At 41.3% G+C, this 26,172-nt stretch overlaps 1 protein-coding gene across 2 annotated transcripts in view; it reads left to right on the top strand.

Annotated features, from left to right (window-relative positions):
• Positions 1-23,415, top strand: part of P4ha1 (prolyl 4-hydroxylase subunit alpha 1) — a 59,127-nt gene extending 35,712 nt beyond the window's left edge. Inside the window, exons 9-15 of one of the 2 annotated variants that reach the window (XM_075980216.1) lie at positions 1,266-1,336; positions 10,083-10,182; positions 13,093-13,146; positions 14,884-14,949; positions 17,126-17,194; positions 17,830-17,926; positions 20,840-23,415. In XM_075980216.1, the coding sequence (XP_075836331.1) occupies positions 1,266-1,336; positions 10,083-10,182; positions 13,093-13,146; positions 14,884-14,949; positions 17,126-17,194; positions 17,830-17,926; positions 20,840-20,910 (528 nt within the window). In that variant the 3' untranslated portion in view covers positions 20,911-23,415. Of the gene's footprint in view, positions 1-1,265; positions 1,337-2,286; positions 2,358-10,082; positions 10,183-13,092; positions 13,147-14,883; positions 14,950-17,125; positions 17,195-17,829; positions 17,927-20,839 lie in introns of both variants that reach the window. The other variant, XM_075980217.1, reaches the window with a different exon arrangement.
• Positions 23,416-26,172: the final 2,757 nt, after the last annotated feature.

Here is a 26,172-nt window from a genome sequence, read left to right as displayed (position 1 = left end):
GCAGCTGGTTTGGCTGGTGCATTTGCTGGCTGTGTGTATATGTGCTTAGATAAACTTGAAATTTTCTTTTCTAATTTCTTGACATATTTTTATTGACTCTCTGGGAATTTTACATCACGCACCTTGATCATACTCACTTCCCACCCTTGTGGCTGTACCCCAAAAAGAAGAAAAACAAACCATAAGTCCAATTTATGTTGTCCATATAAACTTGAAATTTTTAAAGTTTTATTATTTTTCCGAACTTACATTTTTTGGTCTTATCAAAAAAAGTTTAAAAAAAGACACTGTAAGTACAAAGGGCATCAGGTGCCGTCCGGGGCCATTCTTACACATCAGCTGCCAAGCAGAATGACTCCGTGTTTTCTCATTCTCTTTTGAATTCCTAATTCAGTCCTTTTCAGACCCACTTTACCAGTGTTTCTTGGTAGGATATTTGTTAGGAATTCACTTTTGAGATAGAAGGTCTCTAGTTGGGATTGTTTTTGATGAATAAATTCAGTGACAACTAGTTAATTTGCTTGTCATGTCAGAATTGCCTCCCCATTTTAGAAAGTCTGGAATGCTTGTCGTGGCTGTAGTCTTTCCTTTAACCCCAGCTGCCCCGCTTTCTCCCCACGCAGAAAGGCTGTTTTACTGTGTATATCACTGAGTTATGTTATCTCTTAAGATGAAGAAATGACCTTAAAACAAATTTTATTAACCTTTGTAAACATGTCTCACTGGAGTTACAATCCGAGGTTTTAGAGTAGACGATTATTATTAATATGTCTTTTGTTTTTTGTTTTTCCAGACAGGGATTCTCTATGTAACCCTGACTGTCCTAGAACTAGCTCTGTAGACCAGGCTGGCCTTAAACTTGCAGAGATCCTCTTTCCTCTGCCTCCCAAGTGCTGGGATTAAAGGCGTGTGCCACAACCACCCTGCACAAAAAGCCATTCTTGAAGCCATAAATTGTACTTTACATTTCAGGAATTTTTCTTCTCATCACATTCTCTAAGTATTGAAGAAATTTAATTTCCAGTCTTTTCTGTTTGTGTGGCCTGTATTCATGCAGTGCAAAAGCAATTAAAATAATTTTTAAGAAACACACCAAAAATCTGACTTTTAAGGCTCAACACAAGGTGATTGGAAGGGTATTTAGATATTTTCCTATTCACCCTCTTTTGTTTAAAGAAAAAGAAATCGGAGAGGTCTGACTGGTTAGGGAAATGTGATTCATTTTTTGTCTTGTAATGCAATTATTTTGATGGTTGGCTTCACAGCTGAGGCGAGCCACCATTTCAAACCCAATAACAGGAGACTTGGAGACGGTACATTACAGAATTAGCAAAAGGTAAGAGATTGTATGCTGCATATTTTTCCTCCTAAGAGTGTCTTGAACATCCTACCGGAATTCTTACTCGTTTACAGAAGTAGATCATTTCCAGTCTCCAGCTCAAGTGGCCGCCTTACACACAGAAGCATAACGCATGGACACATGCTTTGTGTTTCACAGGCTTCCCCTTGAACTAGAAGTTCTGTTTTATCTCTGTTCGGACTCATGTTTCAGGAATTAAGTGCTTTGTATTTTTAAGGTCAGGTATTAAACATTCAGGAAACTGCCTGGTCCTTTCCTTTTCAAGCCCTTTATTGTGAGAGTGGGAAATGAAGAAGCAGCAACCCCTTCATGTGGGGTGGAGTGCTGACATGTCTCACTCCCTCCTGCACGGCGATTGTCTTTCGCCTTTAATCTGATTGTCATTATGGAGTAATCTGTTCTTACTGGAGTTTCTCACTTAAAGTCGCTGCCCAAAAGTTGGCTGCGGAGAGAGCAGCTCTGCTTCTGAGCTCAGTCTTTCAAAGGGCTTGTGATCTCTGCTGACCTGGATGATGCAGAGAGACTGGAAAGCAGTTTCATCCCGATGAAAGTTTTAAAATGATGAACTAATTTCAAATACTTTTTAAACTACATTTGAAGAACATTGAACTTGTAGACCTGGGGAAGCTCCTGTGAAACCCACTGCCTCAGATCATTCCATACAACCGCGAATGACTTTAGTTAAAAAAGCGAAAGGACAATAAATGCATTTGCAGTCAAATTCCGTCAGCCATTTTCTTCTGACTTAGAAGTGGCTGCTCTTCTGCCACCTTTCTGAACGTTTTGCTGATTCGACCCATTACCCGCCATGCAGACCAATCGGAATCCTTCCAATCACCTGTGGCTTGACAAAACAAAAAAGTGAACAAAGCCCAATGGCCTGCTGGAGTGTAAGCCCTTGTCCTTTCTCTTTTTTCTTTTCGTAGCTGAGCCGAGCTACAGTACATGACCCTGAGACGGGGAAATTGACCACAGCACAGTACAGAGTATCTAAGAGGTAAGGGAGCAATGGACAGAATTGAGGCATATTTGGAGTGTTCTTTTTTGAGAATCTAATTTTGACAAAATATATGATATTGTTTCTAAGATGTAGATGTCAGGGGAAGGTTTTGATGTCTTTGCTTGATTTTCATAATGGACCAATAAGCAGATAGATCCAGGCAGTTTCCGGCATTTTCCAGCTCATTGATAAGTATAAAATGCCCAGTGCGGCTCCAACAGTGCTGATATGGGAAGTGTCTTATGTTGAGAGAACTCCCTAAAGGCTCTCTGCACAGTGCAAGGCCGAAGGCAAACTCTGCCTTAGTCTGTGGTCACCAATAGTTCTAAAAGAAATGCCTAGAAGGACAGTGAGGCTCCTACAAGTCAGCTTTCAATTCCTTCTGTTCATCAACAGTTAGAAGTAACAGTTAAGGATCACGGTGCAGATTAAACTGTGTTACTAAGGCCAAGTAAGGTTAGTACAGCAGTGACTCACCTATTGATAATGGCTTCTCAGGTTAGAAAATGAAAGCAGAAATGTCATCACACTGGATTCTGCTGGATTCTAACCCTAAGTAAAGTTTTTCTACAGATGCCAAAGTTATAGAAATAAATATAAGCTCTGCCCTGTCTCATTATAAACATTTAAGTATATTTGAGAGTAATTGCTTAGATTAACATGTATTAATAATAGTTGAAGTAACTCAATCTGAAGCTACTAGTTTTTAAGTTTTTTGATTGATTGATTGATTGCTATTATGTGTGTGTGCACATGCCAGAGTGGACATGAAGAAATCAGACCTGCTCTGAATTTGTGAGTTGGTTCTTTCTCCAGTTGGTGAAGCATGCATGGTCTTTCTTGCTGTGTTTGCCATGCTAACATGGCTGACTCCTGATCTTCCGGGTAATTGAGTCTTCTTTCTTTACCTCCCATCTTTGCATAGGAGGACTGGAATTACAGACTTTTTATTACTATTTATTTATTGATTTATTTTTTAGCAGAGATGGAATTCGGGTTTTCATGGCATGATCTGAGCTATTTTGCCTGCCCTAAAAATACTATTTTTAATACAAGCTTTTATGTAACAGGAAATTTATGGTGTTGTCAGTTATATAAATATTTTTGTTATAGCTCTGGAATAAGATTTCTCAAATCAATATTTTTTACCTTTAAAAATTTTTTTTATTGTTAATTTGTAGGACTAGAGGTTGAACCTAGGCCTCTCGTATGTTCCCAGCCTAAGGTGTAGCTCAGGCTAGCACTGGACTTGTGGTCATCCTGCTTCAGCATCTTCCTGTTGTGCTATGTTCCCAGGTGCCACCATGGTTGACAATTGATACTTGGAATCAGGTCATTTTTGTTGTTGGCTATTTGAGCATGGTTAGCCCATCTCTGGCACTCAATAAATGTCACAACTGGAGAAGGTGTAGGGACAGCTAGGTTGCTTGTTGTGCCTTGGTAGGTAGAATAAGTCCCCACTAACCTACTACTCTGCCTCCTCTGAGACCACTGACTAGAAGAATGGGGTGAAAATGCAAGTTCTGGCGCGGGGGGAGGGGGGGATGGCATGAGATTTCCAAGTATCCCAAAAATTGTGTTCAATTTTTAAAATTCATTAAATTACATTTTATGTGTACATGTGCATGTTTGTGTGTGCATGTAGTACACAAAAGGAGATCAGGGAACAATTTTTAAGCTGCCATGATGGGGCGTGTCCTCAGGAATACATTCATTTCTATGAGTTCAAGGCTATCCTGGTCTGCATGTTAAGTTCCAGGATAATCAGGGCTACACAAAACCAAACCAGGATAGCTTGTAATGCCAGCATTCAGGAGGCTGAGACTAGGGAATCTGAGTTTGAGGCCAGCCTGGTGTACATAGGGGGACCCCTGTCGCAAGACAAAACCTCCCCCATAAAGCTGTTACTGTATTTCAGAGACTTGCACATGGATTTGACATTTTTACAGTCCTAAAGCTAGTAAGTATCTTAAGTTCTCCTGATTTGGATGCTTCTAAGAATCATTTAAAACAAAACTTCAACAGAGGAAATGGGAAATGATGTGGTTCTGTTATAATCTTAAAAAATCAAACTTTCATGAATGAAGTGTTTTGGATTACATTTCTGAAAGCTTCTGTATATAAAATACATGTGATGAAGGAATCCTCAGACAAGGATGTCATTGGACTCTTCCCATTTTCAAGTAACTTCTGTTGAAAGTGGTCCACAAATATTTGTTTTCTTAAAGCTAACTCCTGTTCAATATTTCAGACTTTTTAAGTATTCCAGTTTTATAACCCCAAGAAGTAGCTTTATTGGGTTATTTGAAAAAGGCGTAATCATACTTGATGTTATACATCCTAAGGGGCAACAGAAGACTTATTTATAGCCAGTAGCATTCGATGCCTGAAACTTTGACCAGTTTTTAGCAAAGTATGGTATGTTTTAAACTAGTGAAAATGCACTTTATTTCAATGACTTTATTTTTAAAGAAATGTATCAAAATAAAAATATGCTTTGAGAGACAGACATTAACTGTTAAAGAAACTTCCCACTGAAAATATTAAGTATGCTTTAACAAATAAAATGTTTTACTATTAGAGGAAAAGAGTTTCATGGATATTTGGGAGTATCCTAGTACAGGTTTGAGTCATTGGACATAGTTGTGAAAACCTAAATTTTGAAGTCTATATTAAATTTTGAAATTATAAATAAACCAACATTTTGTTTCCCTTATAAATTAAAAAGTTTTCATAGAAGAAAATGTGTTCTGATGTCAGTTAATGTAATAATCCCTTTTGCTCTAGCAACATCTGCATTTTGTAACAACCCGAAAAGGAATTATTTCTAAGTGATCATATCATTTTATGCAAAAGGATAGGTTCCAGAATTCCAGCAGATGGAATTTTCCTTGGCAGAGCACACGTGGCAGTTTGCTGTTGTTGAGGGCTGGCCATGGTGGGTACCTGAGTCTCAGCTAACAGGGAGGCTAAGGCAGGATTGCTTGAATCCAAGAATTCAAGGCTAGCCTAGATTTTTATTTATATAACTAACTATGTGTAACATTGAGCTGGTAAATGTCTTTTTCTGTGAGAACCAAATAGCCCCACCCCCAACAAAACAAAAACTTACCTCTTATTGCTGGCTAGATTAGTGGCTAGATGACAGTGATGGAGTTTAAGTTTTAGTTTGGTTATGCATTGTGAAAAGACAATTAAATTGGATAAATTCCAAAGTCAGCTTGCTATAGCAAAAATCCTGATCATAAAAGTAAACAATATGTTTAAACTAGGAGAAAAGGTTTTTGATTTTGGTGGCCTATTCTTGGAAACAGTTCAGTTTTTCACTCTAAATAATGATTTCTGGCAATTGGTATTTATAATGTTATAAACATAATAATGACATTTATGCTTAAAATTTTAGTTTATCCATATTGCTAAGAAACAAGTATAAGAATCTAAAACTACTTAATATGCAGTGTTTTGCCTGCATGTGTCACTGCAGGCCAGAAGATGGTACCAAACCTCATTATAGATGATTGTGAGCCACCATGTGGTTGCTGGAAATTGAACTCAGGACCTCTAGAAGAGCAGCCAGTGCTCTTAACCTCTGAGCAATTTCTCCAGCCCCCTCTAAAAGTATTTTTATAACACTTAAGCTAATGTGCGGAATTTGGGGGTTTTGTTTGTTGTTGTTGAGATGGGGTCTCTTTATGTATTCTGGCTATTCTAGAACTTGCTGTATAGACCAGACTAGCCCCCAAGCTAACAGAGATTCTCTTTGTTCTGCATCCAGAGTGTTGGACTTAAAGACATGTACCACCACACCCTGCCAGAATGGCATAATTCTGAATGATTTCAAATTGTTTAAAAGTGCCCTAATGTTTAACATCACTGCCCTCTAATGGGTTAAACAGTGGTTTTCAAACAGAGAGAATCAAAGTAGACAGATGCTAACTGCCAAACACTTGAAGAGGAATTATTGGAAATTGGAAATGTTGCTATTGGGAAGCAGTACTTTAACCTCAGACTTATCATTTGTCTTTACAAAGCAAATATTGGCTATATTAGCTAATTGTAACATGTTAGTTTTACATCTACATTGTGGTAGGATGTGTGACATTACTGATGTCTTCCTGTGGAGATCTGTAACTGTCTCTGAAGTGGCCCCAACTTAGCCGGTCTACCCTCTACAGGCTGTGTGAGGATGCTGCTTCTTCCTGTAGTAATAAGGGCGGCAGGGCTGCGTTCCCCAGCACCCGGGCCGCCTGCTCGGCTAGCTTTTGCCCCGAAATAATTACACACAAACTGTATTCATTTAATCACTGCTTGGCCCATTTCTATCTAGGCTAATTCTCACATATTAATTTAGCCCATTTCTAATCATCTGTGTAGCACCCCTAGGTGCGCTTACCAGGAAGATTCTAGCCTCTGTCCATCCTGGGTTGGAGCTTCATAGTGTGCGTCTGCCTGGGAGCTGGGAGCATGGCGTTTCTCTGAGGCGTCTGCTCCTGAGAGGAGAGCTGTGGAGTCTGAGCTCACTTCCTCTTCCTCCCAGCGTTCTGTTCTGTTTACTCCACCTACCTATGCTCTAACCAATAAAATGGGCCAAGGCAGTTCCTTTATTAGCCAATGACCTTCCTCCATCATCTTCCTCTGCCAACTTCCCTGCAGTGCTTTTAAGATTTGTGTGTTAAAAGTCAGGATTATTTCAAATAGAGGAATCTTGTTTTTAGAAAAAGTAGAAACACTAATTGAAAGTTTAAGCCCTGTCATGAGTCCAAAAAGAAAGATATTTGACTATTTAATTTTTAGTAGAAGATACAGTGCATATAGAATTACTAGAGCGGGGAGGTGGATGCAGGAGGATTGGGAGCTGAGTTCATAGTTCAAGGCCAGCCTGGACCACTTAAGATCCTGTGTCAAAACAAAAAGCAATAGACATTGTAAAAGTTGGTGGCAGTAGAAGTTGGTTTTTGTCTTTGGGTAATAAATTTCATGTTATAATAAGCACAGGCTCCCCATTCAAAGCTGGCTTTATGGAACTTTACTAGAACATGTTGAATGACGTGGGGCGAAAAATAACAGGCTAACTCCAAGATAAACCAGTTATATTCTTCTTTATCATAAGGGGCAAACTCATGAAACAGGAACGAGAAGTTCAAGCTCAGCTGTGTTGCACAGGAACCAAGAGAGAGAGTCCTGGGAGCCAGGCGTTTTTCTCCTGGTATCCATTAGGTCACGCCCTAACCTGACCCCACCTCTTAAAGATCATTGGCTGACAGAGATTCCCCCATCAAGAACATACCTGCCTTATTTTGAGATTAATCTAAATAAAAAAATTAGGTGCTGGGCATATCTCCTCAGAGTTAAAGTGTTTGCCTACCATATGTAAGGCCGTGGGTTTCATCCTCATCACTGCAAAATGAAATATAATAATAGAAAAATGATATGGGATTTTTTTTTCTGAACAGTTAAGTTTAGGTTTTTGCAAGAATACTGTTAAAACAATGAACTGTAGAATCAAAGCTTAATGAGAAGTGAAGGAAGAAATCTAGCAGAACAAAAGACATAACTTGAACTTGGAGTTCCATCCTATTTGAGATCTGAGGTTTAACCTGGGCCTAATATTGGAAGTACAGCTTCCAAATCATAAAATTCACTTTATTTTTGTGTTTAATTTTTTTAATTTTATTTTTACTTTATTAATATGGATATTTTGTGTACAAATATGTCAACATAAATGTATGGCATGCCTGGGGCCAGCAGAAGCCAGAAGAAGGCACCAGATACCCTGAAACTGGAGTTACAGAACATTGTGAGCCACCATGTGTGTACTGAGAACCAAACCCAGGTCTTCTGGAAGAGCAACCAATGCTCTTAACTTATGAGCCATCTCTCCAGCCTTGTTTTCACTTTTCTCTTCTTTACTTATTACCTTTTTCTTTTTTTTTTTTTGAGACTGGGCTTCTCTGTGTGGCAATCCTGGCAATTGCTTTGTAGACCAGGCTGACCTTGAACTCAGAAATCCACCTGCCTCTGCCTCCTGAGTGCTAAAATAAAGGCGTGCACCACCACTGCCCAGCATTGCTTTTTCTTTTTAAATTTCCTAAGTTTTGGTTTTTTAGGCAAGGTTTTGTTCAATAGCTCAGGGTGGCTTCAAACTCCGAATGCTGTCTGAGCTTCCAAACCCTGGAATCAAAGCATCTACTTCAGCCGTAGCTGTCAAATTCACCTTCCTGAAGTGTGTGTTCCAGTTGTTTTAAGTTTTTAGTTGTGTACTTATTTAATTCCAGACATTTTTATATAGTAACATGCACTAAACATTGGTTTCTTTTTTCATGTGTCATGTGGAGACCAGAGGTTCATGTCAGGATTCTTTCTCGTTCTGTTTTTATTTTTTTAACTGAAGATCTATTGCTGAACTTGAAATCTACCAGTTTGGCTACTCCACCTAGCAGGCTTGTCCTAGGATCCAGTATCTATCTCTTGAGGACCTGGACACTTTATCTACTGAGCCATTTCCCCCAGACTCCTTAAACATTTTTCATGTATCCATGAATGGAGCTATTCATTACCCATCCTACCCCCACTCCATACCACTCCCTAGCAACCAGTAATTACTTTCTTCATTGATTTGCCTGTTCTGCATATTTCACATAAGTGGAATCATATAACATGAGACCCTTTGTATATAACTTCTTCCACTTAACATGTTTTTAAGATTTTATGTTATACCATGTATCCTTGCGTTATTACTTTAATGGCACAATAATTTGTGTTTTTAGATATGCCACATTTGTATTGAGTCTGTTCATAAAATGATCAACATTAAGATTGTTACTTTTTAGCTATTAATGTTGCTATGAACATTTCTATACTTTATGATTTAACTTTTCTTATCTAAATGGGAGTAGAATTGGTGGTGATCTAACCATGTCTGACATTTAGAGGAAGTACTTAACTGTCTTCTACAATGGCTGAACCATTTTGTCTTCCTGCCAGCAATATGTATGTAAAACTTACCTAAGCAAATAATGCATGAATTTGTTCCCAGTAAAACATCACTGTAGAGCAGCTCCAGAACCCTTCGACCTTCTCCACTCTAGTTAGTGTCTATATTTTGTGTAGAAGAAATAATTGTTTCCAGCTTAACGTGTGTTTTCCTGAATGTTCAGGAATTTTCAGTGTAAACAGGCAGTGTGCTCCTGCAGTTCCAGCTGCTCAGAGACTGATGAGGCCTCATCTCAAGAGAGAGAAAAGGAGGGAGGGCAGAAAGAGGGTTCTTGATATAGGGAATAGCATTAATAGTCTCCCTCTATTAATGCAGTGTTCCATAGAAACACAAGGTGTCTATTCTCTAACTGCAGAATGTTTCACTATTAAGAAATTGTATTAGTAAAGATATCAGACAAGAAGATAAAGCTGGTGAGCTGAACGTTTATTATCCTGGATGGGTGTGGTCGTGCACACTAGTTATCCCAGTTCTTAGGAGACTGAATCAAGGGAAGTTGGAGGTAGAGGTCACCCTGAATGACGCAGTGGAGCTCGGGGAAAGCTACAGGCTGAGACAGAAGCTTGATGGTAGCGCATTGGTTTAGCATGCACAATGTCCTGCGTGCATTTGATCTCTAACACTGTATTTTAAAAATTGAATGTTCTCTTTGTTGCTTTGAAAATGGCAGGTATTGGGCTTTTATTTAATGAAACAGTAGCCATAAAGGTACTATTTTCTTGTCCTAGTGCTTGGCTGTCTGGCTATGAGGACCCTGTGGTATCTAGAATTAATATGAGAATACAGGATCTCACCGGACTAGATGTTTCCACAGCAGAGGAATTACAGGTAAGCTACCAGTTTCTTACAGTTACTTCCACTTCTTCAAGAGGTTCTTCCTGTTAGATTTCCTGGCACTGAACAACAGGCTTGTGTAATACCTGAGGACTGTAAGTGACCCTGTAAGCCATAGCTTTCAAAGACCTTAATAATCCACTGCAGAAATTGAAAATGAAAGATATATATTACTATACTTAGTAGTAAGCATACTCTGACCTTTCACATTTTCAAATTACATTTATTTTATCATGGTAAAGGCATGCGAATATATATGCTGTGGGTCTTCAGGATTGGACTCCAGTTATCAGGCCTGGTGGCAGTGCCTTTACCATCGAGCCATCCCACTAGTCCTCGTTCTTCTTGATAATTTCTAGACCCATTCTGCTTGTTGAGTGGCTGGGGTAAATTTGGCTTTTTAAAAGGTATTCTCTAAATTGACATAATTTGTATGTCATACAGTTTACCTTGGTCTAGGTATATTTACTTGGTTATGACCTCATCACCATGATTTTCAGACATTTCCATCACCCTAGCGAGAAACTGTTCGTGCCCTGAGCAGTAACTTCCTATTCTACTTCCCAAGCCCCTGGCAACCACTAGCTACTTTGTGCTTCTATGAATATACTTATTCTGGATATTTTATATATAGGATTTACTTATTATGTGGCTTTTATGTCGGGTTTGACTAAGCATTATGCTGCTAAGAAGCATGGATCCCCACTTTTGGAGTCTCCTTTGAGCTGTCTGCTCATCGGTTGGTGGATATCTGGGTTACTTCTGCTTTTTTGCTGCTGTGAATAATTCTGCATACAAGTTTTTGTAGGACCAAACATGGGAGCTTCCCACATGTGTTTTGTGAGTGTGTACAAGAGAGTGGACTCATGTGTCAGCCCTGCACTTAACCTCTGTTTTCCAAAGTAGACTGCCGTAGCTGTATCACTGGACATAAGCAGGTGACACAACTGCATCTGTGCTGTCTGTGTGACCTGCAGATACTCGTGTCAGCTGAGAGGGATGTGATTGGTCCTTGGGCCTCGTGTAGGTTAGCGTAGTAAGTTGTTAAATGAAGAAGCCGCTGCAGCTAATGCAGCACAGCAGCTGAGCTGACGGTCACTGCAGAGCAGGGCACCTGCCTGAGAGCTGCTGAAATTGTCACTCACTCTGTGGCAGTCCTCTTCTTCAGTGTTTGTCTGGTTTTAGAAACCATTCATTGTGAGGTGTTTTTTCTTCCCTAATCTGTTTACCCTACTTTTAAAACCTTCGAGAATTGTAACTTTTCTCCTTCATAGAGGATCCAGTTTTTTCCTCAACGTAACAGTAACATGCCCAGTGTAATAATTTACAGACGGCTTGTTCTTTGTCATGGTAGTGCTCTTAACTGTCTATTTGTGTTGGAGAATAGGGTTTAAAAACATCCTCATTTTTTTTTTTTTTTTGGTTTTTCGAGACAGGGTTTCTCTGTGGTTTTTGAGCCTGTCCTGGAACTAGCTCTTGTAGACCAGGCTGGTCTCGAACTCACAGAGATCCGCCTGCCTCTGCCTCCTGAGTACTGGGATTAAAGGCGTGCGCCACCACTGCCCGGCAAAACATCCTCATTTTATATTGTGTCCTAAGTTACACCTATGGAGTGGAGTTAGACCAAATGCCTCCTTTACTGGGGCATCCTGGTGACCATCTGAAGTATGAGGACCTTACAGCAGGAATTGGTGTGAGCCTTTAATCTAAAATGATTTTTTTAAAATTATGTAAAAGAAAACTTATTTTTGTTAAAGTGTGTTGGGCTGGAGAGATGGCTGAGTGATTAAGAGCACTTGTTGCTCTTCTAGGGAATCAGGGTTCAGTTCCCAGCACCCACATGGTAGCTCACAATCTGCGAAACTCTATTCCTAGAGGATCTGATGCCCCGCTTCTTGCCCTCACAGGTTCCAGCACACGTGATGTGTAGTGGTATAGTATTTGTATTTGATAAATAAATCTGGTCTGAAGACCAGAGGCAAAGCTAAAGCCACTACAGAAAGTCTCATCTCTACCAAGCCTGGGCGACCGTAGACTAAGCAAACTAAGCCTCTCTCTCCTCCCATTTTAGATTCCCTCTAGTGCTGGGATTAAAGGCATTACTCCCCAGGCCCGGGATTAAAAGTGTCAGCCACCACCATCGGATTTGTTTCTTCATTGATCTTGTGTAGCCCAGGGTGGTCTTGAACTCAGAGATCCATTTACCTCTGTCCCCCACTGGGATTAAAGGTGTATGTGTTATCATAACCTCCAGTGGTTTTAGCTTCACCTCTGGTCTTCAGGCCAGATTTATTAAAATACAAATACTGCCGGGTGGTGGCGCACGCCTTTAATCCCAGCACTCGGGAAGGCAGAGGCAGGCGGATCTCTGTGAGTTCGAGGCCAGCCTGGTCTACAAGAGCTAGTTCCAGAACAGGCTTCAAAGCCACAGAGAAACCCTGTCTGGAAAAACCTACCAAGCAAACAAAACCACCAAATACTATACCGCTGTATTTCCCCTTTTTTATCTAAAAATTTAAAAAAAAAATTTTTTTTAAGTTTACCTTACAATATAAAGAGGTCAGAATGGAGGTTCTCAGGAATTTTTTTTTTTTTTTTTTTTTTTTTTGGTTTTTCGAGACAGGGTTTCTCTGTGGCTTTGGAGCCTGTCCTGGAACTAGCTCTTGTAGACCAGGCTGGCTTCAAACTCACAGAGATCCACCTGCCTCTGCCTCCCGAGTGCTGGGATTAAAGGCGTGCACCGCCATCGCCTGGCTCTAAGGAATTTTTTTTATGTATTAACCTTTTCCCTCTTCTTTTTGATACTAGGGCTTGGACTCAGGACCTCAGCCATGCTATGCAGACTCTGGGCTCTTGAGTGGTAATATTAATAGTTCTTATTTATGTTTTGTTTCTTTCCTTCAGGTAGCAAATTATGGAGTTGGAGGACAATATGAACCCCATTTTGACTTTGCACGGGTATGTGAAACTATAAACATGGCATAGCTAAACGTAAATGGATTTAGTTAAAGACATCTTCACAATGCTTGTTTAAGACAGGTAGACTTTACTGGGGGAGTGGGCAGAGTGCAATTGTATGAGGATTTCAGTGAGAGACTAAGTTCCACTCCAGGTTACGGGCCAGCCCGGCTGGGGCAGTACCTAGACAATAACTGAGCAGTAAGTGGGCTATCTCACCGCAGTAGGGACAGGAGCCTGAAGAGAGATGAGATAAGGTAGGGAGATGCTCTGAAACCAGGCCCAGCTGAGGAGAGCGCTCAGAGGAACTTGGTTAGGTGTGGTCAGGAAGAATACCTTTGTTGATTCCGTCCACCTATAAAAATCCATTGCCTGCTTGGAAGTTGTGCCAGGAGATCCTGAGAAGTCTGCAGAAAACAACAACAAAACCACTCAAAAAAGACATTCTGTTCAATGTATTGGTGAGCCTGTTCCCATAGTCACACTGGACAGTGGGGATGAGGTGTCCAGCAGCACTGCTGTCAGCATCTGGAGCTCAGGTTACTAGCCTGAGGTTTCCCATAACCCTCTAGTCCCTCTAGTCAGAGTACATCATCAGGAAGGGAAAGAGTGGCTTGAAAGAGAGGGGAGCTGTTCTCTGGGACTTTTACTGATGCGTAGACGAGAAGGATTAAAGTTGCTCAGTTTGGTAATGTTCCTCAATGTGGCAGGAGCAAACAAAAGAAAAACTGAATCGATAAGGTGCAGCTGAAGACTGTAGCAAGCAGCAGTCAGACACTGAATACTGTATACTATATGTGAGAGCCGTAAGAGATGGGGCAGCAAAAATTTGAAAAATAAGCAAAGGGAAATTCTAAATAGAAAAATGTTAACTTTTAGAAAGATGAGAGATAAGTGATTGAATTGGGCAATAGGTATGAAACAGAACGCATTGAGAATGAGAGACGAACTGGGAGCGGAGCCAACATTAAAGTGTGTCATTATCAAATCTTCATTTAATCAGGTCTCCTCACCATAATCACTGACCCTCTTAGCACTGTGCCGTGTGATCCACAAGCTCCTCTTCACTCTTCAGGGTAGAGTGTCCTGGAGCAGCTACTTTACTGGCTTCTCTCAGGTCCCAGTGTGCTTTTTCTAGGGAATCCTGCAAAAATAACACTTTTGTTTCTTCCTCTAAATCCTGATACTAAAACATTTCAGGGCTTTTGGTGATGTCAGGCCCCACATTACAAAACTAAAACATTCCATTTTGAGATAATCGTTGATTGCTAGAAAGTAGCAAATAAGTCTATGAGGCCCTTGTATGTACCTTCCCCACCCTAGGGCTGGTGTCCCTATAACTGCAGCACAGTACCAACCAGGAGTGCGCTGTCGGTGTGCTCACAGTGCTCAGTACTGTTTCACCAGCTCTCATTTCTGAGCTGGCTCTGCACTCTAATACACGTGACTTAGTGTAATCCCTGTCACGTTCAAGGCATCTCACTATACATCACAAGCCTCCCTGCAGTACTGCTCACCTACTACACAGCCCCTTCCTTCCCCCGTCCTGAATTTCTGCTAACACCATTATAGAACACACTAATTCACTCTGAAGACAGGTCTGGAGTTTGGAGTAATTGTCCCAAAAGTCTTCAGGGTGAGGGCTGAGTCAAGCACTTGAGAGGCTAGTTTGGACACAGAACACTGGCCGTATATTTGGGGCGTGTTCTTTACTTATGTTTACTGCTTTATCCACAGAAAGATGAGCCGGATGCTTTCAGAGAGCTTGGGACAGGAAATAGAATTGCTACATGGCTGTTCTATGTAAGTTGCAGCTACATTTCATGACTCAACTGATTTTTTTGGTAGGTTATATGAAGTTGATTTGGTATCACTCCTATTGACTACATAGTGCCTTCAAAGCCAACCTCGGTCTCAAAATAGAAAAAGGGCTGGGGGTGTGTCTCTGTGATTTGTTTAGCATGCAGGAAGGCCTGGGTTTGATTCCTAGCATGTCACAAACCAGACTTGGGGATGCATGCTTGCAGTCCTAGTATTTGGAAGGCAGAAGGATCAAGGCCATCCTTGGGTATATAGTATAGTGAGTTTGAGGCCAGCATTGACTATGAGAGCTTGTCTCAAAGTGGAAGGGGTGTTCTTTAAAAATTATTGCCTGGTGGTGGTGATGCCTGCCTTTAATCCCAGCACTCAGGAGGCAGAGGCAGGTGGATCTCTGTGAATTCAAGGACAGCCTGATCTACAGAGTAAGTACCAGAACAGCCAGGGTTATACTGAGAAACCCTGTCTTGAAAAACAAAACCAGGGGCTGGAGAGATGGCTCAGAGGTTAAGAGTACTTACTGCTCTTCCAGAGGTCCTAAATTCAATTCCCAGAAACCACATGGTGGCTTGCAGCCATCTGAAATGAGATCTGGTGCCCTCTTCTGGTGTGCAGGCATACATGGAATGTTTTATACACAAGAAATAACAAAATTATTGATAGTTCCAGTACTTGGAGATGTTCCACATTTTAGAATATGGACTGTTTGCCCATACACGTTCTCTACATGTGCACACTTTATAATGTGCAGCTTTACGGCTTTTCACAAACTGAGCATGTCTGCTAATCAGCACCCAGACTAGAACATATCACAGAACGGGAGAGAGAGAGAATAGTTAAACTTAGGACCTAAAATATGCTAAGTGCTCTGCCTCTGAGCTACATGCCCAACTCCAGAATTAATATTTGTTCCACTTCATCCAACTTTTCTGTTATATAACAGATCACCCCCAAATGGTTTTTCCTTCAGTGAGGGATAGGGGTCAAACCTATGGTCTCATGCATGTTCTGAATGGTTTTAAATAGCTGTCATTTATTTCCTCCTATAGCGGAGGTCTTAACTGGGTTTAACATCACGATGCCTGTTGATCTCTCGTGCAGTTGCATTCATTTGTCCAGCACTTGGCCCTTCTGGAAGGCTTAGGCAGATGGGTCTCTGTTGGCCACCCTACTTACAACTCGTGGTTCTCACAAATCCCCAGTCTCCCAAAAAGAAAATTCTACATGGACATGATATTTTTACAGCCTGTTTTTAGAAGTCATACAGTGTCCTTTTTCTGTTTTTAAATCACACCTGCCAGGGAAGCACTCCACCTCTGAACCACACCCTCAATTCTGCCCAGGTTCAGGATGAGGGGCATGGGCTCGCACCATTTAAAATGAATTCCGAAGTCACAGTCACGTAAAAAGAGCAGGTGGTGACTGAGGCTGTAGCTCAAAGTCTCGGCTGGATCTTGAGCGCTGGGAAAAACAAAACATGTAGTTAGGATGTTACTACGTTTAGAAAATAAAATCTGCTAGTGGTGTAACCCTTATTTTTAAAATATGTGGTTTGGGGACTGGAGAGATGGCTCAGTGGTTAAGAGCACTAGCTGCTTTTCCAGAGGACCTGAGTTCAAGTCCCAGCAACCACATGGTGGCTCACAACCATCTGTAATGAGATCTGGCGCCCTCCTCTGGCATACATGTAGGCAGAGTGTTGTATACATAATAAATAAATAAATCTTTAAAAAAAAATATGTGGTTTGCCAGGTGGTGGTGGCGCACGCCTTTAATCCCAGCACTTGGAAGGCAGAGGCAGGCAGATCTCCGTGAGTTCGAGGCCAGCCTGATCTACAGCCTCCAAAGCTACAGAGAAACCCTGTCTCGGAAATGAATGAATGAATGAATGAAGTGGTTTAGCAGGGCATGGTGGCACAATGTTTTTAAGTCAATTGTTTTAGAGGTGGCGTATACATCCCATAGTTGGACTGTGTTTGGTATTTTCTGCCTGTGGTGGTGGTTAAAACTCTTTACTAGGATGGATTTCCTTGATGCGTGTGGTTTTTCAGTTATTTAAGGTTTGTGTTTTTGTTCTAAGCTACCTTTATAATAAATATAAATTCTTTAATCCTGTGGTTTTTCATGTAATTTTATCTGAAGGTAATTGTTTCCCTTGCAGATGAGTGACGTGTCTGCCGGAGGAGCCACTGTGTTTCCTGAAGTGGGGGCTAGTGTTTGGCCCAAAAAAGTAAGCTCACTTGGTTTGTGGGGCTTGGTTTTGTTGGGTATTTTCCTCCTGAAGTAGAGTTGCATGTACAGTTTGTGGCCCAGGAAATGAGTTACATTTTCTTGTATTTATTTTTATCTTATTGGTCTTTTTCTGTATATGTGTGTTAGATCCTGGAGTTACAGACAGTTGTGAGCTGCCGTGTGGGTGCTAGGAACTGAACTTGGGTCCTATGGACCATCTTTCCAGCCCTGAGTTACATTTGCAGACTACATTCATCTCAAAGTAAAGGTTGGGAGAGGAACAAGTGTAATAACTGAGTTCTAATTCCCAAGATTTGATTTCATATAATTCTCTCCATATTGCCGGACTGTTCTCACTCTGTAGACCAGGCTGGCCTCAAACTCAAAGAGATCTGCTTGCCTCCACCTTCCGAGGGCTGGTATTAAAGGCATGCGCCACCATGCCCAACTGAAACACTCTTGTCATCCACCCTTATGATAACTCCCATATGATCAAGAAAACGCCTCCAAGCCATAGACTCACAGAATTAGTGAACCATATGAGCTACTGTAGAAAGAGCAGGAAATAGAAGTGCTGTGAAAAGGGAAAACCTAGCGTTTTATTTGATGATAATTTTGAATTGTTCTCCACAGGGCACTGCTGTCTTCTGGTATAATCTGTTTGCCAGTGGAGAAGGAGATTACAGTACACGGCATGCAGCCTGTCCCGTGCTAGTTGGAAACAAATGGGGTAAATAGTTCCTGTATTCTCTGCTTAGAAACTTTATAACCTGCACCTTAAAACAAAATGCCTCCTCCCATGATTTGTCATCTGGCTTCACGTTGTTTAGGATCCAGCTAAGCCTGTTCCTGATCTGAGTATAAATTTGCATCCCTTAGATGAGCATTTTGGTGAGATTGTTTTTGAGGGTGGGTGCTCTATTTCACCTAGTTTTCCAGAAGCATTAGATTAGTTGACTCCCAAGTTGAAAAGTTAGAATCTTGCCCTCAAAAGGTCACAGTCTGAGAGCGTGAACTGATGGGTAATCAGAATGTGGCAGAGCGCAGACCAATGCCCGAGAAGGCTTAATTTTTGTTTCCTCAGCACATAACAGTTACTTTTTAGGTATGTTAAGTGCCAGAAAAGATTTGGGCTAAAGCTCAGGCAGCACCTGGCTTCAGTGCAGTATTTAAGAGGCCCTCCTCTCAGACCATACCGGCATAGGATTGCCTCCATTAACAACTAAAATAGGAAACGAAACAAGTTTAATACATACTAATCCAGTGTCAGTGGCCACATGTTAGATGCTCACATCTACATGTGTCCATTGGTTAGAACCACTGTAAGGAGGCCTGGTTGGAAGACTTTACAATCCCCTTACTGAAAATGATGCTTGGGAACTGCTGGACCACAGTGAGCACAGGCTGACTGGGAAGGAAACAGCTCTGAAGGCTCTTCTCCATCATGTGAGTGCTCTAAAGCAGCAGCAAAGGGTTTTGACTCAAAGATACAAGAAAAAATGGCCAACTGATGAAGACTATGTACCAGGGAGTTAACAGTAACCAGTATAGGCAACCTCGTTCAAATATTTTGTCCAAGTCAGTGACATTGACTTATTCTGTAATACCAGAAATGGGGTAGAAAATTTGGGAGAAGAAATCCGTATTTATATATATATATATCCCATCAAAATCCCAGCAAAATTCTTCAAGGATCTCAAAAGAACAGTACTCAACTTCATTTGGAAAAGCAAAAAACCCAGGATAGCCAAACAATCCTGTACAATAAAAGAACTTCTGGAGGCATCACAATCTCTGACTTCAAACTCTACTACAGAGCTACAGTGCTGAAAACAACCTGGTATTCGCATAAGAAGAGACAGGAGGACCAATGGAATCTAAAATAGAAGACCCAGATATCAATCCACACGTCTTCGAACACTTGCTTTTTGACAAAGAAGCAAAAGATACCAAATGGAAGAAAGAAAGCATATTTAACAAATGGTGCTGTCATAACTGGATATCAACATGTAGAAGAATGAAAATAGACCCATATCTATCACCATGCACAAAACTCAAGTCCAAATGGATCAAAGACCTCAACATAAAGCCAGCAACACTGAACCTTAATAGAAGAGAAAGTGAGAAGTACACTTGAACGCATTGGCACAGAGAACCACTTCCTAAATATAACCCCAGCAGCATAGACACTGAGAGAAACAATTAATAAATGGAACCTCCTGAAACTGAAAAGCTGCTTTAAAGCAAAGGACATGGTCAACAAGATAAAACAGCCTACAGAACGGGAAAAGATCTTCACTAACCCCACATCAGACAGAGATTCCATCTTATACCTGAAAGAATGGCCAAGATCAAAAACACTGATGACAACTTACGCTGGAGAGGCTATGGGGAAAAGGGAACACTTCTGCATTGCTGGTGGGAATGCAAGCTGGTACAACCTCTTTGGATGTCAGTGTGGTGATTTCTAAGAAAATTAGGAAATAACCTTCCTAAAGACCCAGTAATACCACTTTTGGGTATATATTCAAAGGATGCTCAATCATGCCTCAAGGACATGTGTTCATAGCAGCTTTGTTTATCCTAGCTAGAACCTGGAAACAATCCAAATGCCCCTCAACCGAAGAATGGATAAGAAAAATGTGCTACATTTACATAGTGGAAAAAATTTACACAGCAGAAAAAAATAACGACAGCTTGAATTTTGAGGGGAAAATGGATGGAGCTAGAAAACATTTTGAGTGAGGTAACCCAGACACAGAAAGACAATTATCACATGTACTCACTCAGGTGGTTCTTAAACATAAAGCAAAGAAAACCAGCCTACAAACCACAATCCCAGAGAACCTAGACAATGAGGACACTGAGACTTACATAAATCTAATCTACATGGGAAGTAGAAAGTATAAAAAGACAAGATCTTCTGAGTAAATTGGGAGCATGGGGACCTAGGGGGAGGGGAGCAGAGAAAAATGTAGAGCTCAATAAATATCAATTAAAAATGTATATAAAAAGGATATATGTATATATAACAGCTGTAGTGGTGCATGCCTTTTAATCCCAGCACTCAGGAGGTAGAATCGGGCAGATCTTTGAGTTCAAAGATAGCCTGTCTGGTATACAGAGTGGATTCCAGAATAGTCAGGGCTACGCAGAAAAGCCCATCTCCAAACCAAAACATTCTGTAACTAAGACAGCTGGCTGAGGATGTGATGGCATCAGCTGATGAGGACTGTCTGGGTTTCGCGGCAGTACTTGGAGTAGGGAAAGCGCTGTGTTCCCTTCATGTTGTTCCGCTTGCAGCTTATTTTAGCCTCAGCAGAGATACATGAAATCTGATTTTTCCAGCATTATCAAGTTTTTTTTTTTTAATATTTATTATGTATACAATATTCTTTCTGCGTGTATGCCTGAAGGCCAGAAGAGGGCACCAGACCCCATTACAGATGGTTGTGAGCCACCATGTGGTTGCTGGGAATTGAACTCAGGACCTTTGGAAGAGCAGGCAATGCTCTTAACCGCTGAGCCATCTCTCCAGCCCCCTGTCAAGTTTATCTGAGTTTTAATCTTAAGCTTTTAACCTGTGCTGAAACTGTTCTAGTTGAGCTTTCAGATGAGAATAAAATTCTTTTTCTCCTCACAGTATCCAACAAATGGCTGCATGAACGTGGACAGGAATTCCGAAGGCCGTGCACCCTGTCAGAACTGGAATGACAGACCGGCTCCCCTCGCTCCTGTTGTCCTCTAATGCGCCTGGCACAATCGCTGATAACTTTCAGACGTTTACAGCTGACTAACACTCCATGGTTAACTTGGTCATGAACCTCGTCCCGTGTTTTGTCTGTGGACAATCACTTATTGTATTGGGCTTTTTTTTTTAATTAACACTCAGTCACCACATTATGTAAAATTTTACAGTTCATATCACAGAGTACAGGACATTTAAAATTATGAATCCTAATTCTGTTGTTTAAAAGAGCTTTTTGGTTTAGATTAAAAAACAAAACAAAACATCCAATTGTAGATATTTCAGCGCATCTGCGTAGATGGTGGTCCCAGCGAAGCTGTGCGTGGGGTGCAGGAGCCTGTCCACCTGCTCTTCCTTCACTGGAGTGTGCGCACTCGTAATAAACTAGGACCCTATTCTGGGCCCTAAGGGCTTTGCCTCCATCTATTAGTCCACGTTCCTATTTCTTATTATTTAAAGAAACTGTATTTTTACCAGATCTCCCTCCTCAACAGTGGTGAATTCAATTGGTTTGAGAAAATTACTTCTTCAAAAAGCTCTGCTTAGCAGAACTGCCCTACAACCACAGTGCTCAGACTCTTTCTTCGGTGACTGACGGTGTCCAGAGACTTGTTGTTCCAAGTGCCAGGACCCTGCCTGTGTTCCTCCTACAGCAGGTGGTGGTGGTGGCATTCTGATTAAATACTGTGCCTTAGGAGACAGGGAGTTACAGGTCCTTGTAATGACGAGTGAGGGAGTTGATTTTAAAAAAGAAATCTGTTTTATAAAAAGCCAAAATGTTTTTTCTTTCTGAAACGTGTTATAACAGTGACCTATTTATGATCTTAAATCTTTTTTAAAAAAATGTTTCTGTGTGGTATTTTTCATGTAAAATAACACTGCTCACAGGTATGTTACTCCTTTACTACATAGAGCTACAGTTTAGTATTTGTGGTTAGACTTTTAGTCAATCAAAACATGTTTCTTTGGAGTCTAGCTTGCCTGGCCCACTTCAGACTTTTATGAGACACTAACAAAAAGTGTGCTTTCTTCAGACACAGTCATGCTTTGATTATGAGTTGTTACAATAATGATACTTATACACTTTCTCTTATTCAGAAGCCTGGTTGTGGTCTTGATGTATATGAGGGAATTCTTTTTTCATTCAGGGCTCTGGCTCTTTCTTTTTAATTCTCTGGGAAAGTAGGGATTAAAATGAACTGTTCCATCACAAAGATTTTAACAAAAAAACAAGTTCAGCACTTTAAACTGATTTTAGATGCTTTAAAAACAGGATGGAGCTGGGTGGTGGTGGTACACGCCTTTAATCCCAGCACTTGGGAGGCAAAGGCAGGCAGATCTCTGTGAGTTCGAGGCCAACTTGATCTTCACAGCGAGTTCCAGGACAGGCTCCAAAGCTATAGAGAAACCTTGTCTTAAAAACAAACAAAAACAGGATAGGTATGGTGGTCCACATCTTTGGTTTCAGCACTTGGGAGGCAAAGGCAGAAGCATCTCTAAGTTCAAAAACAGCATGGTCTACATAGTAAGTTCTAGGTCAGCCAGGGCTACATTGAGAGATCTTACCTCAAAAACAAACAGAACAACTTCTTTTAGGCCAGTGGTATAGTTCAAACATAGAGTAACACGTGTGAGCCCTTGGGTCCCATTCCACTACTAAAACCCCACACTGGTTAACATGGAAGCAACAAGTAAAATAGGGATTTCAAGGCCAGAAAATAGGTTTGTCACGAAGTGTTAGCAACCAGATGATAAATTAGGAAGACAACAATATATACATCTTCTATAAGAACTTTATAAGCTATGTGTGGCCTGCCCCTGCCTGCTGTTCCCATGAGAACATCTGGCGGTTCGGGAGTGCCGTTTGCAGTCTCAGGTGACTGGGGCCAGTGGCTGCTCCCCACCTAGAAAACCACAGCGTTCATGAGGAAAAGGGGCAAGTAGTTGAAACCAGGAATGGCCTGTACACATGTGGAGAGACACTCAGTCTCACTGCTCCTTTAAGGAAGTCAGCAGTGTTACAGGATTCCTGTCAGGAAAAGAAAGTGTCGTCGAGGATGTGTGAAGACTGTTAGTATGTAAAAGTTCTTCAGAACCTGCGGAATTTGTTTCTGGGTAGGAAATGAAGGCAAAGAGTTGACGTGTTTATACCTGGGCTCATGACAGCATCCTTTGTAGTCACCGTAAAATGGAAGCAACCTAAGTACAGAAATAAATGAGTGGGGGAAAGGTAGCATATACATTAGGAACATATTCAAGCCAGAAAAGGAAATTCCAACATGGTTGAAGCTTGGCGAAATAAGCCACACAGATGCTCTCGGCCACTCACGTGATACCTAGAGTAATTGAATGCCGGGGATGTACGTGGTTGTCTGGGTGGAGAGGAGACACTTGGGACTTAGTATTTATTGGGTGTTTTGCCAAGAATATACACTTAATGTGATCTAAATATACTCTTTGATTTTAGACTTATTTTGTATGCATGAGTGTTTTGCCTGTATGTATGTATGTGTACCACATGTGAACTTGGTGCCCTCAGAGATCAGGCAAGGCCATCGGACCTTCTAGAACCAGTGGTGGTTGTTTGGTAACCATCACGTAGGTGCTGGAGTTGAACTCTGGTCCAAAAAATGTTCTGAAATCTGTGAGCCAAGCCATGTCTCTAAAAATGCTCTTAAAGGTAAACGTGCCAGAGTTGTCGCTCAGTGGTTGAGCATGCCCACGGTCCTGGGTTCAATCCTCAGCCCTCTCCAAAAAAGAACAAAAAGCAGTATCACATTTTAAATGTTTGACAACTTAACCGTTATGTTCCAGTTCTTCTAAACCTTCCAAATTGAAAGCAAGGGCATCTGTACACCTGTGCTTCTGATTATAGCAGCAGCATTCGCGGTGGCCAAAGGTGGAAGCAACCGCTTTGAGTATCTATCTGCAACTGAACGGATGAGCAAAGGTAAAAACAGAGATGGGTTTGGAATTATAGAGCTCAAGAGACTTGACAAACACTGAAAATTAGCAGAGAGTCCCAAAGCAAGACTAAGGGATGAAAACAGCTTTTAAAGAAAAAAAAAAAGTCAGGCATGGTGCTACACACTTTAGTTACAACACTCAAGGGAGAGACAGATACAGACTTTGAAGCCAGCCCGGTCTACATAGTGAAACTGCTTCGAATTCAAGACAACTTAAAAAAAAAAAACTTTGTTTAGTGCTACAGTTTAGAAACAGATACTGCATATCTGAGAACAGACCCAGAATGGCCATGAATACACTTGTAAATTCACCAGATCTTAAAGATACTCAAAACTGGTTGAATAAGTGAACTTCGTGACTTAGAAGAGAGAAATTAGATCATAATGCCTTGGCAGCAACACTTGCATAGAACAAGAATATACTTAGTATGGGCGGGGGTGATGGCTCAAGACTGGAGTTTGGAGCCCGGAATCCCCGTCAGTGTCAGGTGGGCATGACAGCCCTCTTGAAAGACGGAGATGGAATCCCCAGAACAGTCCAACAGTCGGAACAGCTGAGCTCCAGGTCCCTGACTTACAGGGAATACAGGAATACGCCCAGTACCAGCTTCTGGCCTCCACATGCGCACACCTAGGCACCTGCTCTGTAACATACATGAAGTGCATAAACACGCAAAAGATCTAGATCCACTCAGCACAGACAAATCAACACCGGAAATCTGACATGTCAAATCCTTTTTCTAAGGAATCTCCCAGAAGACAAGCTGTGACTCTAGAATAGAGGTGTGGAATTAATACCAAAGACAGTGACTATGCTACCAAATCTATGGAGTATATCGGTATCCACAAAGGATTGTGTCAGTTAGTGTTTGTGGTTATTTTTATGATTTTTTTTTATCCTAGATAAGAGTTTCTCTGTGTAGTCATGGCTGTCCTGGAACTCACTCTATAGGCCAGGCTGGCCTTGAACATCTTCCTGCCTCTGCCTCCCTAGTGCTGGGATAATTAAGGATGTTTTTCAGTGTGCAATTCAGGCCAGCCTCACACGATGCCCTGTGGCCCTGGGGCGGGTTGTGGGCCTGTACCGTCATGTTCAGCTACTGCTGGTGAATTTGAAATCTGTCTGTAGTGTCATGTTATAGTAGCCTGTTAAAGTACAGAAGACACCCAAAGCCAGTAGAATAGGAAAACCTTAGGAGAACGTCGTTAGAGAAAGAAGTAATTTTTCACCCTACAAAACTAGCTAGAACATACAGTGGAATTTTATTGTGCAGTACAGATGAGAAAAGTAATCACCAAGTATCTGTGTGAGTCCATAGGTTTGAAATGTCCAGACCAAGCAAATCTATACAGAAAAAACAGGGATGGGGAGGCGAATAGGCCCAATAGCTAAGGGATTACATTTTCCTCAGCTGGTCATAAAAACATTTCTAAGTTGTGCAAACCAGGGGTGGTGTAGCTAGAAGGATCAGAAATTCAAGGTTTCCCTTTACATAGTGAGTTAGAGGCTAGCCTGGAACATAAGAGAACTTGTCTCAAAAACAGTAACTATTGAGTCATTAATAAATGTTCTAAGTTGTGTAGTAGTATGGGGCGGCGGCGGGGCTGTGTCCCCAAACACCCCAGCCGCCTGCCCTGCCCGGCTAGCTTATGCCCCAAATAATTACACGGACACTGTATTCTTTTAAACACTGCTCTGGCCCATTTCTAATAATCTATGTAGCGCCCCTAGGTGCGCTTACCGGGAAGATTCTAGCCTAAGTCCATCCTGGGTCGGAGCTGGGGCATGGTGTGCGTCTTCCCTGGAGCAGGCAGCATGGCGTCTCTCTTGCGTCTGCTCCGGAGAGCGGAGCTGTGGAGTCTGCCCTCACTTCCTCTTCCTCCCGGCATTCTGTTCTGTTTACTCCACCCACCTAAGGGTGGGCCTATCCAATGGGCCTAGCAGTTTCTTTATTGCTTAGCCAAAGGAATCAACAAATTGATATATGACACTCCCACATCACTTCCCCTTTTTCTGTTTAAACAAAAAAAAAAAAAAACGAAGGCTTTAACCTTAACATAGCAAAATTACATATAACAGTTATCAAGTAAAAGTTACATCAGAAACATTTATACATATAACAAAATTGACCTTAAAATCCATACCAATGCAAATTATTCGTACCTATATCATTTCCCCCTTTAAATGTAAAAGAACATTTATAAACTATATTTGGGAACATGGGCGCAGTTTTTTCTCTCCAAACTGCTTCCTGCTGAATG

Source organism: Microtus pennsylvanicus, chromosome 7 (genome assembly GCF_037038515.1).
Source record: "Microtus pennsylvanicus isolate mMicPen1 chromosome 7, mMicPen1.hap1, whole genome shotgun sequence".
Taxonomy (NCBI): Eukaryota; Metazoa; Chordata; class Mammalia; order Rodentia; family Cricetidae; genus Microtus; species Microtus pennsylvanicus.
This window is presented reverse-complemented; position numbering and strand designations above follow the sequence as displayed.